Source organism: Lampris incognitus, chromosome 11 (genome assembly GCF_029633865.1).
Source record: "Lampris incognitus isolate fLamInc1 chromosome 11, fLamInc1.hap2, whole genome shotgun sequence".
Lineage (NCBI taxonomy): Eukaryota > Metazoa > Chordata > Actinopteri > Lampriformes > Lampridae > Lampris > Lampris incognitus.
In genome coordinates this window covers 3,357,092-3,379,272 of record NC_079221.1, presented here as the reverse complement: position 1 = coordinate 3,379,272, position 22,181 = coordinate 3,357,092, and the positions used below count along the sequence as shown (strand labels likewise).

Genomic DNA, 22,181 nt, shown 5'->3' with positions numbered 1-22,181 from the left:
TCTATGCACCCCCGAGTGAGGTCAGCTGCCTCCAGTAAGGTCACTTTTGGAGCCAAGTATGAATTCTCTGGTCCCAGGTGGTAGCTGCAGCGCCTGTGTGCAGAGGTTGGCAGTTTGGAAAGGGGTTAGTTTGGTCAGTTAACCCGGTCATGTAATTTTCATGGTTTTCTAACTTAAATGTAGGATCACAGGCATCTGGGTGACATCCAGCTACCTAGTGTATGGCAAGAAATGACAAAGTGCAGTTTGTTGCACGTGTTAATCTGAGTTTGAATGTCGTTTTCAGGCCACTGAAAAACGTACGCATGTTGCAAGCCCTTCGTGTGCTGCCTATTACATCATGCATTCATCGTCCCGATATCAACTCGATACATAACTTTCCAAATGATAAAAAATGTCTTAGTACTAAGAGGAATATATTCTGTACAGTACAGCACCGTTTGTGCTGATTGTGTGAAAACTTTTCTGATCAGTTCTTTATTTGAAACGATCTCAGCTCTCTGTCCGTAATTTGGCAGCTGCCTGTATCTTTTTAATGGGAAAAAATACATAAAGATTTGGCTAGCTGGCTTGCTAGGTAAAGTAAGAGGCTGAATTCAGTTGAATTTACCAACTTAACAAAACAAAATTAGCCACAATTCAGTTGAACAAATTGAAGCAAACGTCGCTGACGTAAGCGACGTTTGCTTCAATTTGTTCAACTGAATTGTGGCTAATTTTGTTTTTATCAGCAGTACCTTTTGTATCGTCATATTTTATTTTAATGAGCAGCCAGTTAACATTGTTTACATTAAAGGTGCATTGCACTAAATTCACGTAATTCTCTGGTAAACGAAGCATTTAGCTAAATCCATGATGGTTTGTACCAAAGCTTTTATAAGTTTAATACATGGTATAGCAGGCTGAAATTACATTTAATGTTACAGTTAAGGATAAATATTAAATTTATTCACAATATTAATATCCAGTTCATAAGTATGGCCCTGTGGTGGCCCGGCGGCCTGTCCAGGGTGTCTCCCCACCTGCCGCCCAATGACTGCTGGGATAGGCTCCAGCATCCCCGCCACCCTGAGAGCAGGATAAGCGGTTTGGATGATGGGTGTGTGTGTGTGTGTGTATGTGTGTGTGTGTGTGTATATATATATATATATATATATATATGAATCATGTTATAATGTTAGATAAAATGTCAGATTAGGTGTTATTGCCATCATAAGAACATTTGACAAGTTTGAAAATTTGATGCTAATGTCTAAAGATTTATCGCTAGGTTTAATTTTTCGCAATACACCTTTATTAACGTACATGATTGGCATGAATACAATTTGGCACTAGATGAACATGATGGCAAAGTTTGATAACACACCGGTATCCCTAACCTCAACCGAACACCTTCACATGGATGAAGTGCTTCAGAACTTGTTTGTAATGGACATAGTTTTTTATTCTTGAATTTACATTGACATTTAAACATTTGTGAGGTGCCCTTTAAAGTTACCCTGCTGCTTTGACCACGGCGAGCTGTGCTGTCTGGGAGGCGTTCCCTCCGGCCACACAGGTCGGCCTGCAGGTTCCTTCTTCCGAGGCTGCCGGAACGACCCGGGCGGAACACTTCATCGCTGTCCAGGTGGAGTGGGCGTCGGGGGCCGGACAGCCGCGGCCGCCACTCACGGGCAGAATGCCACGGATGCTGTCTGAGGCGCGGCACGGCACGTGGCATTTCGATCTGACTTCATTTGTACAGCTGAAGTCGTGATGCATCCGGCCACGACTTTCAGAAAAACTTGACTTCGTGCCATCCTCCCTCCCAAAACAACCTGTACCCAGCAGGGACACACACACACACACACACACACACACACACACACACACACACACACACACACACACACACACAACTGGACAGGAATGAAAGAAAAAAATTACCCTTCACAACTAATCTGCTTCTTCTCATTTGGTTTCCCATTTCCGCTGGGTGGAGATGTTTTTCTTTTTTTGTTCTTTTTTCCCAGTTTATTTGCTTGCCTTGATGCTGTCACCCACTGAGGAGGTTTCAGACCCTCCTGCTTCTTCTTTTTCTTTCTTTTTTTTTGCATTAATTTATTCCCCTGCATCCAGCAATTTGGCTAAGTACTGTGTGGGGTTGCTATCTATTCACTGTAGCAGAAGTTGCCTTAATCGTGTTTAGCAGGATGGTGGACACCAGCGGTGATGGGTGAAGGTATAAAAGGCTGCCACCGGTGTCACCAGGCAACCGTGCTGAGAGCAAACCGGAGAGAAATGTATTGCTTAATACAATAGTAGATGAACTTGTAAAAAATTAAATGCAAAAGTAAACCTCCAAAAGCATCGTGCCGGTTTAATCATCCGGCCATTAGGACCGGGGACTGAGTGGCCTCCGCAGTCTTCCTTACCATATTTATGGATGAGTTTGCTGTTCATTCACTCACTGTGTATTTTGTGCGTTTCTGTATGCACGTGTTTGCTTGCCTGCGTTTTTGCGTGTGCATGTGTGTCCGTGTGCCGTGAAGAGCGTGACGCTGTCACAGCGGGGTTGTAATGAGAGCGGCCCGAGGTAAATGGACAGCATGGCAGCGAGCAGACAGAGCACCACTGAGTGATGCCACTCCCTGGTGTATAAAGGGGTCAAGGCTCTGGATTATAAATTCTCTCTCTCTCTCTCTCTCTCTCTCTCTCTCTCTCTCTCTTGCTTCCTGCCCACGCCTTCCGATGGCAGAGTTTGTGTCCACAGCCCCAAATACTGCTGATCCATGCTGATGACTCTGTTGCGAGATTATCACCGTTGGTGTCAGCCATCTGTTACGGCATGAAAGGAAATAAATTTGGCAAAGATGCTCAGAAGACTCAAGTGTGTGCACGTGTACAGGCACATTCGTGCCAGTGACTTCAGCAGCACTGCCCGAAATGGCTAACACACACAGAGTTGGTGAAAGTACAGTAAAAATGGGATTCGTCTCTTCTAAACCAAATCAGTACATAATGTACTAATACAAATAATTTGATCAGTTGTAATCTTGAATTTACCTTTGGTGCTGCGTGTATGGTAAATAAAACATCTTACAGTATCGTTGCTAGGTTGCTAGGGGTGTCTCTATTTAGGCCAGTTTTAATTTTTTGTTGTTTGTTTTGTTTAAGTTGCTCTCAGAGTTTTGCTATAAATATCCTCGAATGCTATTAAAAGAAAAACGGCTGACATTAGGAGCCTGTTCAGCGAATACATGAACAAACAGATGTGTTGTGGAGGTCTTTCTGTGGGGGTCGCAGGTAATGGCAGAACCACACTTGAAGAAGCTGCAGCTGAGCATTATTATTATTATTATTATTATTACTGTAACCAATGAGAGGAAAGAAAGGAGAGAGGAGCGCGTGTGTGTGTGTGTGTACTGGACCAGAGCCAGCCAGTGGAACAGAACAGTTTTGAATAAAGACTCGAGAGGAAAGCTACCTGCTCAGTTCAGCAAAGTGTGCCGAGGACTTGGGAGCGGTGTGAACATCTCGGAGGGCTGTACTCCCTGCTCTGTGAGACGGCTGCCGCGTTGACGTCACAGTGGCCGGCGTTACGGTGTCCCCACCGAACGCGAAGCGCGAGTTTGGCCGCCGGGTCGAGTATGCGAACCCACGACAGTCGGCTTCTACTCCTTTTTCTGACGCAACGGGGCGCCAGTGACGTCAGCAGAACCTTCACGAGAATTCGCGCCCGGCGCGAGCACGCGTCTGTTCGCATCGACTTTATATGCTAATAATAATTATAATAATGTAGCGAATTCGGGGGGCAGTCCGAGACCGCCACAGCCGGGACTCGAACCCGTGTCTCCCGCTCCGCAAGCGACAATGTCAACCAGTCCACTAAAGGGTCGGACCCGTTGGTCAAGGACCAACGTGTCTACTTATCCATGCACGTTACAATCAAAATAACGGTAATAATAATAAATTAAACTTATATAGCGCTTATACGTAATCTCATGCTTGGTGTGAACACGTTAGAAATAGGGACACGGAGTTGATACTAAGCTCTTAGCAAGCCCGGCTAGTTCTCTGTGGCTGCTAGGTCTCGTCAGCTGCAGCCGCTCTCAGTGTCTGGTTGGCTGCTGACAACATGGTGAAAGTGTCCAAAAGAAACATTTAAATTTCCAGCCACTTTCTGTTGCAGACGAAGCGATGATACTTTCACCATGGTAGCAATGCAAAAACTGTCGCACAAATACAAGGGGCTTATGAAGAGGAGAAGAACAATATGGTCTGAAAGTAGCAGACTTCATCAAACAGTAGGGTTGCGGCACGGTTCTCGGATCGGCGTCCAAATTCCTGTTTTGAATCGGGTAAATGGACTGCAGCACCCCTCAATCCAAACAATGGGTTGCATATGAGTCAGTGCACACAACTGAGTCTGCACAAATCAGGATTGCCGTTGGAGTTGCGTCCACGGATATTGCTATGATTCATTCCCAGCCATTTCTTCCATAAACCTTCCCCGGTACATTTGCATACGATGCTGCTTTCATGGGAGCTGCAGCCTGCTGTTCGGAAAGCCTGCAGTGTGTGTCCTGCTCCTCGCAGAGCCCGTCAGGACCCTGTTCCACCTGCCAGTCAACACTCTTATTTAGCTCCTCGTGAAGGTTATAGCGCTCAGAATACTGGCGTCCACTGTGTTCATTTACCTGTAAAATCAGCTAATGCTGCTGATTAACTCCTGTTGTTTTCTCACGAGAGAGCCGGGCTTATCTTTTGTAAATGTCGAGGAAAAACTCTTCTTTGTGGCCTCTGTGCCGCTGGAGGTTTGTCTTTTTCTGATGTGTTTGTTGGGCTTGAGTGGCTTTGGTAAGTGTACTGTCAGCTGGAAGTGATTTTGTTAGATTTGTTTAGGAAACACCTGTTCTGACATTATTCCTCTAGTCTGCTATTGACAGAAAACGACAGTTTGCTTGTGCAGCGGATAGGCATTACCCAAGAGGAAATCATGTCTGCAACATTTCACAGCAAAATGAAGAAGTGAGTAAAACCTTTAGGAAAGATTAACTGTGTGCAAAGTGTGTTAGTCATAGAATTACTTCTGCCTGAAACTTGGCCAGATTTTACCATTTGTCTTGACAAAAACAAAGGCTCTTTGTCGGTTATTTTCACAATATGGATTCCTCTGGTTGTCTTCATAACAGCAGGAGACCTGATATTTAACGCAGTGTCCAAACATGTGATGTTTGATTCAGCAAAATCAAGGTGAAGAGAGAGATTTTTCTTCATGCGAGTTGGATTACAATTATCGAGTCACCTCTGTCCTTTTGTAAAAGAGAGGCCTGCACACACACACACACACACACACTCACACACACACACACACACACACACACACACACACACACACAACCACAGGAAGCGATGGCCTTTGCAGTGCAGCGCGGCTGCAGCTTTCATGTCATTTGCGTCTCATCAGTGTTGTTCCTGGCGAGGGATGATACTTGATATTCAGAGGATAGCTTTTGTCTCCTCGATTTAATCACCCGCTCCTGCTTTCTTGCACAGAGGAGAGTCACCAGGGAGATCTAGAAATTGTTTGTGTAATGTACAATACTATAACAAAGGCAGGCTGTAAAACACAATCTGGAAGCGTGTGTTAAAGAGGATTTCAGATGTGGGCTTTTGTGATCACCGGGATGTGTAGTGGCATAAATAATGAAATAGCCAGGAAATGTGGTACTGATAAAAGACGGGGACTAAAGACTCTCTCCCGGCTCCATTTGAATGATGGGCCGGCCAACTGTGGCCCGAGTCAACAGAGAATGGCAAAGATAAATATGACAGGCCACTGTAAATTCAGACCAAAAGATTGTGGTCCAGATATTTAAGGGTGCAAGGACAGTGTGTTCAGAATTGGGGTTTATACATATTTCTTTTCCTGCTGCTTCCACATGCCCAATTACCTCAACTGACTTCTAATGCACACAGTTTGCATCACTGCGCTTGTTTAAATGTGCAGCTGTGTACATGTATTTGTCCGTATGGGTGTGCATGCTTTTGTCCCTTATGAGCATTTGTGGATCTGTGTGTGTGTGTGTGTGTGTGTGTGTGTGTGTGTTTACTGTGAAGACTTATCTTCAAGACCTGGTTTGCTGTTGCCTTTATGGGTTAAAGTGATTTGCTTTGTGATGCTTGTGGAATGGCAGGCCTAAGGGTCTCTTGCACAAAGGCCATCTCTCAGACTTAGAGACAGAGAGACACTAGCCAGTGGTCTTTTGCTAAGCAGAGATTGAGCCTTGTTGTGTGGGTAATTCAGATGTGTGTGTATGTGTGTGTGTGTGTGTGTGTGTGTGTGCACGCGAAAGAGAAAGAAAGAGAGTCTCCGTAGGGTGCATGGTGCGAGTGTTGTATTTTTTTCCCTCTGCACTTCTTTTCTTCCCTTGCTTTTGTGAGAGTGTTGATTGGATTGTGTTTGACAGATATGGAGTCTGGAGAGCGGCTGGCCTCCCCGTCGTCAGCCCAATCCTCCCTTCACATGGCCTCCTCTTCAGCCAGCTCCTCCCCAGCCCCTGCCCCTGCTCCACCCCAGACACCCTCCGCCAAGTGCAGCCCGGCCCCAGGCCCCACAAGCAACTCCCCTCTAGCAACCTGTGGTATGTACCACTCTTCCTTTCTTTTAGGCATGTGCACACACACACACAAACACACAAAACCTAGGCAGAGTTAAATTATTATGAAATGTCCCATCAAAGCCACGCTCCACATTTGCATGTAATCAGTGTGCAAGATCAGACGTGAGTCCGGCGAGCAGCGAGCCACACAGCCAAACTAATGTTTTGATGCCTTATTCACTGCGAGTCATTATACTTTACTGTTCCGCACCCATTTTGGAGACGCTCTCAGACACGTGTGATTATGATTGTGCACCATTAAGGCCTTGAAAGCACCTTCCTCCAGCCATGTCTCGCACCTCTCCAACAGTTTTGGTAAGGAGGTGAAAAGCTGTTGAATTAATGAATGCCAACAATTAAAAAGCTGCGTGTGCCCTTATGGACGTCTGTTGACAACCTTTAGCTCCAGTTTAGCCTGTGTGATTTGACGTGTCTGTCAGACTCACAGAGCGCGGGGCTGCCGCGAACATCCACTTGTTTTCTCTGAATACTAATTGTGGTCAGAGCCATTATGCAGTGTGCAGCGGTGATGCATAAGCTGTCAGCTTACCCCTGACCAGAAAATAACTTGCAAATTTTCATACTGTGATTTGTGTTTTTTTTCTCCCCCCTTTCGTGATAAGAAATGCTCCCAAAAATTGGTCTGTTTATTGTCATGCTGTTACATTGAAGAACACATTAGAGACCTTCTTATAAATTATTCATTTCGAAACCCCCACACCAAAGACGCGTTGAGATTTTCAAGATAATTTATTTTGGACTGAGCACTAAAATTAAATGCCGAAAGCACAGTGGCACCGCTGAAGTCATGTTGCCGTTATGAGAATCAGGTAAATTGAGGTCTTTTAAGCAATTTCTCATCCCCTGTGGAAAGCAGAGGAGAGATATCGCATGGCCACGGCCGGCAACACCCATTCTAAGTGATTGAATTACTTTGAAGCTTTCATACACTCGTGAGCTCACTAACAACACTCACTAGATCCATTTATCTAAGTACGGGATTTTCTGTACAGCCCCTCTCACAGTGTATTTAATACGGTTATAGCCAGATACTAATTCCATATTGGCTCCAGAGATGGCTGAGAGATTACTTGAGAGATGGCTTGACCTGTTTTTTTTTTTCAAACGAAGTCGGTGTAAGATTTTTTGATTTCTCAGTGCGCTCGCTGAGTGACTGGTCCGGAGTGAGTATGCAAAGCCAGTGAGCTCGAGTGGAATCCGAGAATAAACACAGTGGGGGAAGTCTGTCTCGCAGATAGGGGTGGCGTCACAATACCAATAACCTTGGTCTTGTTATAGGTTACAGAAAGCAATTAAAAGTATTATGTTAATGGATTTTAATTGTCAGTGATACGGGTTGTTTGCAAGTCCCTTTGGAGCGCATTAGAGTAAAGGATCTGCTACAAGGATGGGCCTTTGCAAAAAAATTCTTAAAGATCTATTAATTCACACTACTCCAACTATATTCTCCATAAGTAGCATCTTCTCTCAGGAGATTACACTGATGTTAAATGTCTTGAATAAACCATTAATCTTAACTGTTGTAATTTTACACTACACTGCAGTTTGATGAATCAGTTTACATGACTGACATCAATGGTTATTTGATTAAGAGGGAATGAACATATCACTATTATTATTATTATTATTATTATTATTGAGCGCCTGCCGCCCAATGACTGCTGGGATTGGCTCCAGCATCCCGCACCCAAATTCAGATAAGCGGCTTGGATAATTTATGGATTATTGTTATTATTTAAGTAGTAGTAGTATTATCAATGACCACTTATGTTACATGCTTAGTGTTCATGCACATTAACATTTTTACATGTATTTATGGAATTAGGATTCTCTAATAAGGAAGCTCATTCCCATTTTTTACACAAGCAAACTAGCAGAGTGCAAAGTCATCAGGACACTGGCCTGTAGGTCTGCTGGTATATGCTGCCTGACCTTAGGAGGGGCCCACTTTCTCTAGGAATTTAGGGGCAAGATCACATGCTATAAAATTGTCAGCTCGAGCTGCGATGGCGCTCCCTCCTGCTGTATGTTTATGGTCTGTTCACGAAGCTAGTGGCAGACAGTAAATGCCTCTTTATAGATTGAAGGAGAATGCATAAAGTGAGAGGGATTGTTCAGTAATGGAGCACATTACACAGCTCCCACACTGAGCCCATATCCTGGAGGAGGTATTCTGCACTGACATGTGATCATATTTATTTTTTATATGTTTATTGTAGCTGTATGATAATCATAACGCGGTCTTTACGAGACCACAACTTCATCTTACCACAGGAAAACAGGCACATTAATTGAAGTAAGCTAATGTAAACCCGAGAACAACCTGACGAAGAACCTCGACACTTTTTCTCTCTGGGGTTTTGAGCAATCCTGTGATGAATTTGTTGAGACATGAGTTTTGATGCATACCATATCACCTGACATGCAGGCCCGCGATAAGAACAGCAGACACAAGCTCTTTTTCAGGCTGTCTGAGCTCTTCAAGTATCCATGAAATGTGTCCTATCATTTCACCATATCACTGACGGAGTGGACGAAGTAAGCTGCATCTTGTGAACACGGCCCGCTGACGTCCTTCAGCTGCTGATACCAATAAATTCTTAAACATTTTCTATCAAGCTTTGTTTGTTTGTTTGTTTGTTTATTTCACAGTCAGCAATGTTCTGTCAAATGCAAGGTGGAGGCAGCCAGGCTAGCACAACACCTCCGGCGTGCCATGGAAACATCCAGTGTCACATAAACAGACTTCCTAGGACAGCACACTTCTTTTGTTTGTTTGTTTGTTTGCCTCTCACTCGTGGGAGTGATTATTCCATACATCATACGATGTTTATATGGTAAATGTTTCCTGAATTTTGTCTAATTATTCAAACATGAGTGGGGGGCACCAGACCCTAAATCATTCATGATCATTACTCGGAAAGGATTCCCAGACTCCCAGGCTGCTGTGTTTCCGATTTGCCGCAGCATGTTTAAACAGATCAAGCAGGATGTGGAGGCCTGTGTCTGTACTCTCTCCGCTGTTAATGCGTGAAAACTTAAAACAAGCCGCTCGCATAAGACATCCTAAACGACACTTTATCACACAATCAAAAATACAAATTATTCAGCTGTGGTATTTTAACACTATGGTCCTGGGTACAGTGTCTACTTTTTGAAACATCACTGTGCCTCAGACAGTCTTCTTCTTCTTCTTCTTCTTCTTCTTCTTCTTCTTTTTTGTCAGGCCATTTGTTCCGGATGGCTGGCGATCAACATTTCAACATGTCAGGTATCTCCAGTGCATTTCCTTTGGTCGGCCATCCAGCTTTCGGGCTGTATGCGGGAAACTCGGGCCGTTCCGAGTTTGGAGGCCTGGGGAGCCTTGGTGTGTCTGCTGCCTTAGTTGCTCATTCCCAGCTCGGTACGTTTCCAGGTAAGAAACGTCGGGGGAAGTGTTGTTTTGTCTACACAGGTAGCCTGGGACATAACAGCATTAATTGTGTTCCTAAAACTCCACAATGTTGATTCTTTCAGGGGGCTTTGTGGGTTAAATTTGTCCTGAGTGGGGGTCCAGGTAGTGTAACGGTCCATTCCGTTGCCTACCAAAAGGGGATCGCCAGTTCGAATCCCCCATGTTACCTCTGGCTTGGTCAGGCGTCCCTACAGACACATTTGGCCGTGTCTGCGGGTGGGAAGCCAGATGTGGGTATGTGTCCTGGTCACTGCACTAGCGCCTCCTCTGGTCAGTCGAGGCACCTGTTTGGGGGGAATAGCGTGATCCCCCCACGCGCTACGTCCCCCTGGTGAAACTCCTCACTGTCAGTTGAAAAGAAGCAGCTGGTGACTCCACATGTATGGGAGGAGGCATGTGGTAGTGTGCAGCCCTCCCCGGATCGGCAGAGGGGGTGGAGCAGAGACCGGGACGACTCGAAAGAGAGGGGTAATTGGCCAAGTACAATTGGGGAGAAAAGGGGGGGGGGCAAAAAAAAGATTTTTTTCTTTTTTTCCTGAGTTAGTTGATATCCTGAATTTAACTGGTTAAAATTGTCAGAAAATAGTTGTTTATGACTATGTCTGTGTTTTCATCATTTGCATCCTGTCTTGTTTTAACCCTAGTCAGCTCTCACGGTAGGCTCCACGTTGCTGTCATGGCATCACCATCCATCAGTTTGATAGACAGATTGACTGGAAAGGTTCACAACACTTCAAAGAGAAGTGGATATTACACTCTTTCCTAGCCTAATGAGCTTTTTCTTCTTCTTTTTTATGCTCTGACAAAATCCAGTAAGTTCTGCCTACAGGGCTTAGTCTATATTATTTTACAAAAAAACTGTCAAAATCCTCTGTGGCAGCTGGCTGCAGCACTTTGCATTTTGAATAACGTATGATGATTAGAACACTCAAGAGAATTAAGACGCGAGGGTCTCCATTTTAGAAAACAGATGCCATTTTAGAGGGAATGCTGCTCCTGGGAAGCTTTGTTGCTGCAGCTGTGAAATGTCCTGCAGAAAGGGTGTGTGAATCTGGAGCTATCCTGCAGGATGAACTCATGAGAGTCTGCTTTGAATTTACAACTCACGACGTACTTAAAACAAAGGGATGATATCACAGTCTGTGAAATCTATTCGGTCATCTGTGGAGATTTCAGATCAAAGACAAAATTACAACATGGGCCATCTGATAAGTGCCATTACCGAGATGAGCAAAGCACAGTAACAACAAACAAGTGGTTAATTGGTCTGATTTACCAGGGAATATAGATAGTAAGTTTGGGCTTCTAATGACTAATTTTGTCTTCCATTCTTGCTCCAGAATGGTGGCGGGCATCTGAGGCGCATGCCAGGGGAGCAGCAGCCTTTTTCCCTCCACTCCTGGGTCTCCCTCCCTTATTTGCACCACCCTTCCCAAGCCATGATCCAGCTCACTTCCAGTCACGGACCCCAAGCAAGAATGGACGAGCACCTGCCAAAGGTACAGCATGCGCCACTGTAATCTCAAGCAGTTCTGTGCAACAAAGAGTGATGGCTTGACAGAGAATTATGTTCTTACAGGTTCAGGCACAGTATCTGATATGTGTAATTGACCCCAGAGGCAATAGTGAAACATGTAAATTCATAAATCAGTCTGTAAGTAGGTGTAAGGTGTTTCTATAAATAATATAAGTGTTCTGGCGTCCGGGTGGCGTAGCGGTCTATTCCGTTGCCTACCAACATGGGGATCGCTTGTTTTAATCCCTGTGTTGCCTCCGGCTTGGTCGGGCGTCCCTACAGACACAATTGGCTGTGTCTGCAGGTGGGAAGCCAGATGTGGGTATGTGTCCTGGTCGTTGCAGTAGTGCCTCCTCTGGTTGGTCGGGGCAACTGTTCAGGGGAGAGAGGGAACTGGAGGGAATAGCGTGATCCTCCCATGTGTTACGTCCCCCTGGTGAAACTCCTCACTGCCAGGTGAAAGGAAGTGGTTGGTGACTCCACATGTATGGGAGGAGGCATGTGGTAGTCTGCAGCCCTCCCTGGATCAGCAGAGGGGGTGGAGCAGCGACCGGGACGGCTCGGAAGAGTGGGGTAATTGGCTGGATGCAATTGGCGAGAAAGGGGGGGATGGATAATAATAATAATAATACAAGTTTTTTATAAATAAAATGTATTATTATTATGATGATTCACTTGTGCATATATTAGACTGTTAAAACAGTACGGCTAACAGTGGGATTTTTTTTCGCGATGTCTTGCAAAGTCGTCCTCTGTAAAATTCTCTTCAGGCTTTTTCATTTCTTGTGTAATTTCTTGGTAATGCACGATACTGATCCCAAGGCCGATCCTAATACATCGCTGTCAAACCATGTGTCAGTTTCAGTAGGAGTAAATGGATTGGTGAATGGTGGCAGTATTTCTTCCTCCTCTGTTGGAAACGCCACTGAAAACGCCACTCCATTTCCAGCAAAGGGAACTGCAGAGAAAACCAAAGCTACCAATGGCAGCAGCGGCAATCACAACAGCAGCCAGGACATGGGCCAAGTGCAACAGAAGACGGTTCAGAAAATGAAAGAAAAGGTCAATATCCTCCTAAGCACCTTTTAAGTGTTTACTATAAACATGTTATTGATTGATTGCTTGGATGCGCAGCAGAGTCCGTGGCAGAAAGCCCTCTTCGCCGTGCCGTCATATGCCAGCTTGTGTGTCGTCACTAGTGTTCCCTGACGTGAGAGATGTGGACTTTTTTTTTGTCTCATAGAAGCTCAACAAGAAACTGGTGGACACCTCAAGCATGAGTGACAGCCAATCTGGATCCTCCTCCGATAGCTTCAGTGATGGTGAGAGTAGCAGTGACCTCGACGACCTGGAAGCAGAGGAGGATGACATTGATGAAGATGATGACGATCAGAGCAACGACACGGAGGACTCCGATTTGGAGAAGGAGAGCCAAGGGAAACGGAAAATAAAGGTGTGTCTTTTTTCTATTACTGTTTAGGTTTTCAAGATCAAGCTTATACAGTCACAACTCACATCACTTTTTAGAATCTGTAGTAGCTGTATTTTATCAAGGGTTTGTACCGTTTTTTGTTTTTTTTGTTTTGTTTTTTTTGTTAGTCATGCAATGAGGTCTGTTGCCTGTGCAGTTTATGAAAAGCTCAAGTGCTGCTGTGTAAAACTACTCCCACTGAATGTTAATCTGTAATGATAAGTCCTTTTCCTCTACAACTTGGGTCTTATTTCTGTAGTCTTTGCTATCATATGTGATTGTTGTATCATGATATAATTTTATTCACTGGCTTCATTTTTTTTGGCATTGGACCACCTTTAGACTTAGCTTTACAATAGCATCTTACAGGGCAACTGATGATGAGCCTTAAACCTGCCCTTTCAATGAGAACAAGAACAATGAAAAATCCTGGTGCCTCAGTTAGACTGTACCTGATTTCCCATTATCTGTGACTTCTCAAATGGACTCACTGGGTGGTTGGTTGATGGTTACTGCTCCCCACGATAAGTATAGCCTGCTCATTCCTGCAAGTTGAACCAGCAAGTAGCTCAGCAGTATGATGGGCCATTGGTGATATTGGAAATTTCGAGTAATAACTTTAAACTTGCAGCTTTGTTTTCACCTCTAAATAGCTGTTTTAGATAATTGGGTTAAATTGTTGAAACATGTCTGATGCTCGTGTTCCGATGCCCTGTAAAATGCTGTTGTAAAAGTGTTTCTAGCGGTTGTCCTGTATCCAGAGTCTCCAAAACCTGTGAGTAAAATGATATTGTAATTGATATGCATGGCAAAAATTACAATAATAAGACTCAGGCTGTAAAACAAAAAAAAAAACTAAACTAAACAAAAACAGAACTATCCTTTAATGTCAAGAGCAGATACAGTGGTGAGTAAGAGACAGGATGTGTGTGCAGGCTTATGGAGCTGCCACTGTAGGCTGCCCCAGGAATAGCTGACATGACACACTGTCCTCTTCCCTTCCTCTTCATCTGCCTACTCAGGGACTGACCCAGACCACTGCCGGGAGGAAAGAAACCAGACCGTACGCCGCTGAGGGAAGTACGACTCAAGACACAAAGGGCCCTCTGGCTCGTCAGCTTCGTGACCTGATTCCTCCATCTTCCTCCTACCTCTGCTCATCATCCTCACTCCCTGCAGCCTTACTGTTCCAGAGCCCCAGGGCCAGAGGGGAGGAAGGCAAGCAGCACACCAGTGTCATCCAGGCCACAGGGCTGGCAGCCAGCAGCAAGCCTCTGGCAGTGGTCTCGCAGTCCCACAGGGAGACCTCACCTGCACCCCACTCGCCCAAACCATTCACTGTCGCCTCCTCGCCAGTGCACCTCCCCTTTTCATCCTCACCCAAACACTTTACCCCATCTGTCTCGCCAAAGCACCTCTCTCATTCTTCATCACCACGACATAACCCCCTCTCATCCTCTCCTAAGCCGCTCTCCCTGTGTTCGTCGCCCAAACCCTTGTGCCTCTCCTCCTCACCTAAGCCTCCTTCCCTCTCCTCCTCACCCAAACCACCAACACTCTCGCCCTTACATAAAACCAAGTCCTCCTCACCCTTACCACCAACACTCTCGCCCCTACATAAACCCAAGTCTTTGGCATCCCCTCCCAAGCATACGCGGCTTGTTGATGGCATGAAGGCAGGCGGCAGGAAGTTCCTGGATGAAACGTCATTACACATGAGCAGTTTTAAATTGAAGCAGGTGAGTTTTCTCGTAGGTTCTTTTACTTTTGTTACATTTGTTTTAAAAAAAAGATGGAAGTTAATTGGTCATGGATACATAAATGTTTTCTGTTTGTTTTTATCTGTTGTTGTTTCTGGTAGCAAACATGAAAAGGTCAACGAGTTCTCTCGCGACAAAATGAAATGTCTGAGCATTGTTATCAGGACTTTGATTGCGTTGCATGCCAGCCTGACCTCCACATGACTGAAAGTGACAGTGTATTTAGTTTTATTGGGAATACTTCACTAAAGCTGACAAGCAATTAACTCTGTAACGCTTTAGGATGTTTGTTGTTATCATGAGGGAGAAATCTGCCTCTTTTAAGGGATTCAATTATTGTCTCAACTCTGAGCAGTGGCGATAGGGTGGCAATCTGTAACAAGAGGTTTTTAATTCACATGACGATGCTTTATTAAACGGCAGCGTTTGATTGTTGTGGGATGACAAAAGGCGACAAACGCGAGTTGACAGCTAAACCCGTGTGGCGGCACCAGGCTGAACAATTTGAAAATATTCCTCCTTCAGCTGCCCTTTTTTTTTTTTTTTCCTTTATCACTGTTGACAGGAGAGGCTGCTCTTTATTGTCTTTCTCTCTAAACACAAAACCAGCGCATTGCATATTAGACCTCCATTCTTTGCATTCACAGCCTGTAGTAACAGAAAGTGAGTGACAGCCTATGTAATTACTTTTATTTCCTTACTTTCTCTTTTGCTTATTTTTGCTTTCTCATTAAGCCCTTCCTCCCCCAGGACTCCTTCAACCTGGCTTTCCCTCTGCCACTTACAAACCAGGACTCATACAAAGGTCACCAAAAGTCAGCTTTCTCGTCATCGTCACTGCCGCCCCCAAAACTGTCTCCAGAGATGCCAGGCAGCCACATGACACCTCCTCCACACAGCAGTCACACCAACTTGTTCCTGAATCACCACCCGAACGGCATCGTCCATGGCGCCGTTCAGGATGCCCCCTTGGCTCTCATCACCAAGCCGCGCAGCCACAGCAGAACCCTGAGCAGCAAACCCCTTCTGGCAGCCACCAGCCCTCCCTTCCCCATGCCGATCAACCTAAGCACTGGCACCAAGGAGCCCACAGTCTGCTCTGCAACCCCTTCGAAAGCTTCTACCTCACTGGATCTGGCCCACCGTCCCGGGAAGAACAAGACTCCCAAGCTTGTCCACTGCGAGAAAAGCCGCCTTAAAACCACCGTGTCCCGCCCCCAAGTAGACCTTGTCAAAAGCACAGAGTCTGACATCCCCAGCAGCAAAGACTCTGACGACTCTTTAGGAGATGATGATGATGAAGACGATGAAGACAATGATGAAGATTCTGATGGCAGCCTTTCGGGTGGGTTCAACTAGTTCCTTTTTTAATTTGATAAAGAAATTTGCAGCAGTGCTGATACAGTGTGTTATTACAGATAGAAGCTGTTCTAAAGAGGTTTCTTCAAGAGGCCCTAGGATTATCAGCCTTATGTGTGCATTGAGTGTGAGAGGAATGTTAATTGGAATTTGTTGATTTATCAGCTCTCGCTTTCTCTTGCTCTCCCTCCTTTCTTGGCGCTGTTATCCCCCAAAGAGTGGGAGAGTAATCTGGAGAGCGACTCTGATGGCTCCGAGGATGATATGAAGGGGCGTGATGAGACCGAGACAGACACTAACGCAGAGAGGGTGCCCCCTAAACCAAGCAAAGCCTCTCTCGCGTTCCACAGCTCCTCATCCAGCATCCTGGACAGCTGCTGCCCCCTCAACCTGCAGGTCATCAAACCCCCCAGCCTGCCGGCCTTCGCCATGGCAGAAAAGTCAGCGGCCTTGGCCTTCCACAGCACAACCCCCTCCTCCTCCTCATCCTTCCCACTCGTCACTCCACCTGGTAACAAAAGAGCAAATGCTCTCTGTCCTCTAAAGATTTAAACAAACCTCAGCTCAAGAGTTGCAGTGAAAAAGTAGCATGATATATTCTGAGGTCATTGGGAGATTAGAGAGCATGGTTCAGGCAAGACTTGCAGATTTCCAGACAAGGTTTTAAGACATGTTTGCATGGCATTTGTTGTTCCACTGGTCTGTTTTACTGGCAGTCCGGGGCATTATCTCTTCCTTACTGTTTGTGTCATCAGACTATCCAGTTCAAGGGCAGAGGGAGCATGTTTTTCCAATAGGAAAAAAGACTGGTGCACATGGTTTACTACTTCCAGTTCACAGTGAGCTTTATGGTTAAAAACGGTTGCATCATTGTTTTGATGATCTTCACTTGGGCCTTACTGGCAGATGGTTGACAAACCCGATACTGGCTGAGTCATAGTGGATTACATTACTAATGGAGCTGGATTCTCACTTGCCTAAATGGGAAAATGTTTAATCTCTTGTTTTGCTGTGGAGCACTACAGCAATCATTTCGTACCTGAATTCGCTTTGAATTGTTATTGATGAATTTAAGATACATTTCATGATTATTTAAATAGTGATGATCATTTGCTTTTGTGTCACTTATTTTTCTTTAATTGAAAATTAAACTTTATTTGTAATTTTGCTGCTCTTGTGGTATTTTATATATATATTTTTTTTAAATCTGCCACCTGCAAATTTTTTTCTGTCCAAGAGGACCTTTATTTTTCTTGGGGGGGCTTAGATGGCTCTAATATACTCCCATGATAAATGAGTTGACACGGAATTTTCTGATTTTTGGCAAAAGGGCACCTCTGCAAACATGGCAGGTTTTGGGCATTTGTTCAGGTCACACTAGAGCTGCCAAAAGCATGAGTCATTTCTCCTGTTTCCTAGGATCAGGGAAGAGGAGGAGGGTAACGGATGAGCGAGTGCTGCGACTGCCTCTTGAGTTTGGGTGAGCTATATACACTTTGCTCGTAAAGACACACACACACACACAACACACGATAACAAAGATTTGATAACATCTGACTCTGTTTTCAAACTGCCAGTCAGTCACCGGCGCCGCCTAGCTGTGCTGTTATTGCCCAAGCCTGTGAGCTGATTTGTGAGCTGTGGTATTTCCAGCATTGCAGCAATTGACAGGATATGTTAATTTTTATCAAAGTCACCATATTGTCAGCTGAGGGTCACCCTTGCTTAAATTGGCGGCAGTTTTTCATAGCAAGCAACCTGGGTTCCACCGTCAGCCAACAACTGTCATCAAATCAGCAGATTTTTCACAGTGGACCCTAAACAACAAGTTGATCACGTTAATTACAGTGTAGACACATCATTAAGATTTATTTTTTTTCCCCCAGTCGTCCAAATGACTGCGGGTCCTTGTTTCTGGTGCAGTAAAGTCTCCTCAAAAACAGAGCAAGTGTAGACCACTTTAAACAGCTGAAACTTCCTCTCGGGGGCTCTACAAAGCTCAGGCCTAACCAACGGGCCACAGTGGGCAGGAAATGAGGCACTGCAGCTCAAATACGAGGGGCTAATCACATCCAGCCTCAACACAGACATGCAACATTAGCAGCCCCCCCCCCACAAACTCTGCAGCCATGGATCAGGGTGTCTTTCATCTGCTGTGGATGTTTTTCATCAGCATGTTCACAAGGGAAGGCGAGGCGACAAGCCTATATTTCAGTCCCTGTTCTGCCCGGTGTAACACCCAACTGGTCTTTTCTTTAAGCCATGGCTGCTCTCCAGCGGAGCTCTTGGGAACTGTGGTTCATCCTCTTGGTGAACTGCCATTTAGGAGAGTCTGATTACTAAAAGAGCCCAAGTGCACAAAGGCTGAGAGTATATGAAGTACAGTTGTAAAAAGCCTATTTACACATTTGACCGCCTTGTCTATTGGGAGTTATACATGAGACAGGGAAATGTCTACGTGAACACTGACATCAGAATATGGTTATTACTAAGGCTATTAATAATGATATTTCTATTATTGCATGTGCTGTTAGTGACTGTGTAGCAAAGAAAGTCATTTCGAGTCTTTTGAGTGGGTTTTCCTGCGAGTGGATACAAACTCCTAGAATTATTGCACTCTTGAGGGACGCTTATAATCACCAATTAAAACAACTCACTTTAAAAAGATGGATGTGATTACATGGAACACATGGATACATAATGAGAAAGACAGCTTTCATGTGTAGTATGATCATCTCTGTAACTCCCCTCTTCTTCAGCTGGCAGAGAGAGACCCGCATCAGAGCTGTGGCAGGCCGTCTTCAAGGAGAGGTAGCTTATTATGCTCCGTGTGGGAAGAAGCTACGCCAGTATCCTGATGTAATGAAGGTACACCCTTTGTATGTGAGGTTTATTTTAGGGAGGCACCGATACCACTTTTTTCAGACCTAGTACAAGTACTTACATTTGGGTACTTGCTGATACTGAGTACGAGTACGTAATAATACCATTACAGAGTTTTTTGGGGTTTTTTTGGTTTTTTTTTTGCTTTTCCTCCCCAATTGTACTTGGCCAATTACCCCACTCTTCCGAGCCCTCCCGGTCTCTGCTCCACCCCCTCTGCTGATCCAGGGAGGTCTGCAGACTACCACATGCCTCCTCCGATACATGTGGAGTCGCCAACCGCTTCCTTTCACCTGACAGTGAGGAGTTTCACCAGGGGGACGTAGCGCGTGGGAGGATCACGCTATTTCCCCCCCCGAATAGGTGCCCGAACCGACCAGAGGAGATGCTAGTGCAGCGACCAGGACACATACCCACATCCGGCTTCCCACCTGCAGACACAGCCAATGGTGTGTGTAGGGACGCCTGACCAAGCCGGAGCTAACACGGAGATTCGAACCGCCTATCCCTGTGTTGGTAGGCAACGGTATAGACCGCTATGCTACCCGGACGCCCCGTTGCTGACATTTTAATATTCAACTTTGTGTTTTTCTGAATAAACATGGCACTGACTGCGTCTGTGTTGCGTGCCAGCTGTGTTTTCTGGGGAGGTTCCTGTGTGCATGCTGAGTTCTGCCAAGTGATAATGCAGTTGGTTATGCAGGTTTAGAAACATAGGCTATATTAACTGGTACTGAATTAATTAACTACAGGATCATGGCTACACATTGGATACACATTTTTGCACAGGTCTGTGTAATTTTTACCTGTTGAAGCAGAAGTGATGCAGAAAACACGACTGGCACACAGCCACACGCAACACAGTGGAAGTTGGTGTAGCAAGTAAAAAAAACCCGTTCCGCAATGCGTTCGTGCCTGCACTGTCTCTACTCATTGAAGTTACACACGCCTGTAACTTTGTCATTTTCTCGCTCCGTTTGGACAAATGACACATCGACGTGTTCGACTGCTTCTCATCATCTATCTGGCTCCATCTCCTCCTCTTCCTGTACGAATGGGGAAGAACGCAGTGCTCACTTTTCACAGTTTCAGCAGGAGTTGTCTAGTCGGGTATCGGGGTGCAGTTATATCAGAGTAGTTTTATGAGTACATGAGGACAGTATCGGACCGAGGTATTGGTGCATCCCTAGTTTCTTTGGAAACTATGAATGATTCTGTTGTGTGTCTTTGCCATTCAGCAAGAAATTGCAGTGAAAGTGACCGGTATTAATAAATTATTATTTACCAGTGATACCATGATTATTACTAATAATCATGACTGAAAATATCTGCCCGGAGATCGCTGGTTTTGAATCCACGGGCATCCCTACAGACACAATTGGCCGTGTTTGCGGGTGGGAAGCCGGATGTGGGTATGTGTCCTGGTCGCTGCACTAGCACCCCCTCTGGTCGGTTGGGGCGCCTTTTCGGGGGCGGGGGGGTGCAGATGGGGAACTGGGGGCAATAGCGTGATCCTCCCATGCGCTACATCCCCCTGGTGAAACTCCACACTGTCAGGTGAAAAGAAGCAGCTGGCGACTCCACATGTATGGAGGAGGCATGTGGTAGTCTGCAGCGCTCCCCGGATCGGCAGACGGGGTGGAGCAGAGACTGGGACGGCTCAGAAGAGTGGGGTAATTGGCCAAGTACAATTGGGGAGGAAAAGGAGAAAACAAAGAAAATGTCTGCCCCTTTTCAAAACTGTCTAATTGTTATTTTATTTTCTGCAGTACTTATCCAGGAATGGAATAACTGAAATCTCACGGGACAACTTCAGCTTCAGTACAAAAATTAAAGTTGGTGACTTCTATGAAGCCAGAGAGGGACCTGAGGTAAATGCCATTAGTATGTCCGTTTACTCAGCAGGGCTGTCCATGGCCTCCCAAACTGAATTGTAATTCGTAGTTCTCGGCTCTTTGAGTGTAGATTAGTCATTATAACTTAATCATTAATTCAGAAGGGCTTTGGGAAATCAAAGGATATGCAAAGTTACACATTGTGTAAAAATGATTGCACTAATTATAAAAAGGAAGACAAACATCTCAGTTTGCAATTAATATCAGTTCAGTCATGTTCATGCAAAATAATTTTTAAGACTGAAAACCATCATTTCCTCCTTTTTTTCCATTTGCCAAGGGTTTACAGTGGTTCCTGCTGACTGAGGAGGAAATTATTCCCAGTATCATAGCAATGGATGGGAGGCGCAGCCGTCACACCAAGCCTGACTACCAGCAGGCAGGTGATGGCACCGGGGCCAAGAGCAGGAGGCATCCTCCAAATGTTGGTGAAACCAATGTCCAGGATGCCAGTGACGCCAAACTTCTCCGTAAACTGGAGGCTCAAGGTGCATTTACATCTTAGAAATCCATCTGCAGCACCTTTGGATTCTTTAATTTCAACTTTTAAGGTCTGTGATTTTTACATCACCTGTTAAATTCCTGTTGCAGAAATTGCACGACAGGCAGCTCAGATCAAAATGATGAGAAAGCTCGAAAAGCAGGCCATGGTGCGAGCAGCCAAGGAGGCAAGGCGGCAACAAGGTAAAGAGCTGACATTGGTCCGGACTGCTCCTTTCTGTTAACCAGATCTCACGCCAGTTACAGCAGCCTGATATTTCTGTCTTCCAGCAATTATGGCTGCCGAGGAGAGACGGAAAAAGAAGGAGCAGATAAAGATTTTCAAACAGCAGGTAAGGATTTCCCTTTGTTTCCAAAGATAATCTGATGGTGGGGTGTCTGGGTGGTCTGTTCCATTGCCTACCAACACGAGAATCGCCAGTTCGAATCCCGTGTTACCTCCGGCTTGGTCGGGCATCCCTACAGACAGAATTGGCCGTGTCTGCAGGTGGGAAGCCAGATGTGGGTATGTGTCCTGGTCGCTGCACTAGTGCCTCCTCTGGTCGGTCGGGGTACCTGTTCGGGGGGGAGGGGGAACTGGGGGGAATAGCGTGATCCTCCCCACGCGCTACGTCCCCCTGGTGAAACTCCTCACTGTCAGGTGAAAAGAAGCAGCTGGTGACTCCACATGTATAGGA

The 22,181-nt window shown here is 45.4% G+C and overlaps 1 protein-coding gene across 3 annotated transcripts in view; it reads left to right on the top strand.

Annotated features, from left to right (window-relative positions):
- Nucleotides 1–22,181, top strand: part of LOC130120843 (bromodomain adjacent to zinc finger domain protein 2B-like) — a 69,057-nt gene that overhangs the window by 32,323 nt on the left and 14,553 nt on the right. For 2 of the 3 annotated variants that reach the window (XM_056289618.1, XM_056289616.1), the window contains exons 3-16: nt 6,453–6,626; nt 9,892–10,080; nt 11,460–11,618; nt 12,495–12,697; nt 12,879–13,088; nt 14,129–14,845; nt 15,602–16,211; nt 16,443–16,736; nt 17,645–17,705; nt 18,985–19,093; nt 20,878–20,979; nt 21,284–21,491; nt 21,595–21,687; nt 21,775–21,836. In XM_056289618.1, the coding sequence (XP_056145593.1) occupies nt 6,455–6,626; nt 9,892–10,080; nt 11,460–11,618; nt 12,495–12,697; nt 12,879–13,088; nt 14,129–14,845; nt 15,602–16,211; nt 16,443–16,736; nt 17,645–17,705; nt 18,985–19,093; nt 20,878–20,979; nt 21,284–21,491; nt 21,595–21,687; nt 21,775–21,836 (3,189 nt within the window). In that variant the 5' untranslated portion in view covers nt 6,453–6,454. The remainder of the gene's footprint in view (nt 1–6,452; nt 6,627–9,891; nt 10,081–11,459; nt 11,619–12,494; nt 12,698–12,878; nt 13,089–14,128; nt 14,846–15,601; nt 16,212–16,442; nt 16,737–17,644; nt 17,706–18,984; nt 19,094–20,877; nt 20,980–21,283; nt 21,492–21,594; nt 21,688–21,774; nt 21,837–22,181) is intronic. The other variant, XM_056289617.1, reaches the window with a different exon arrangement.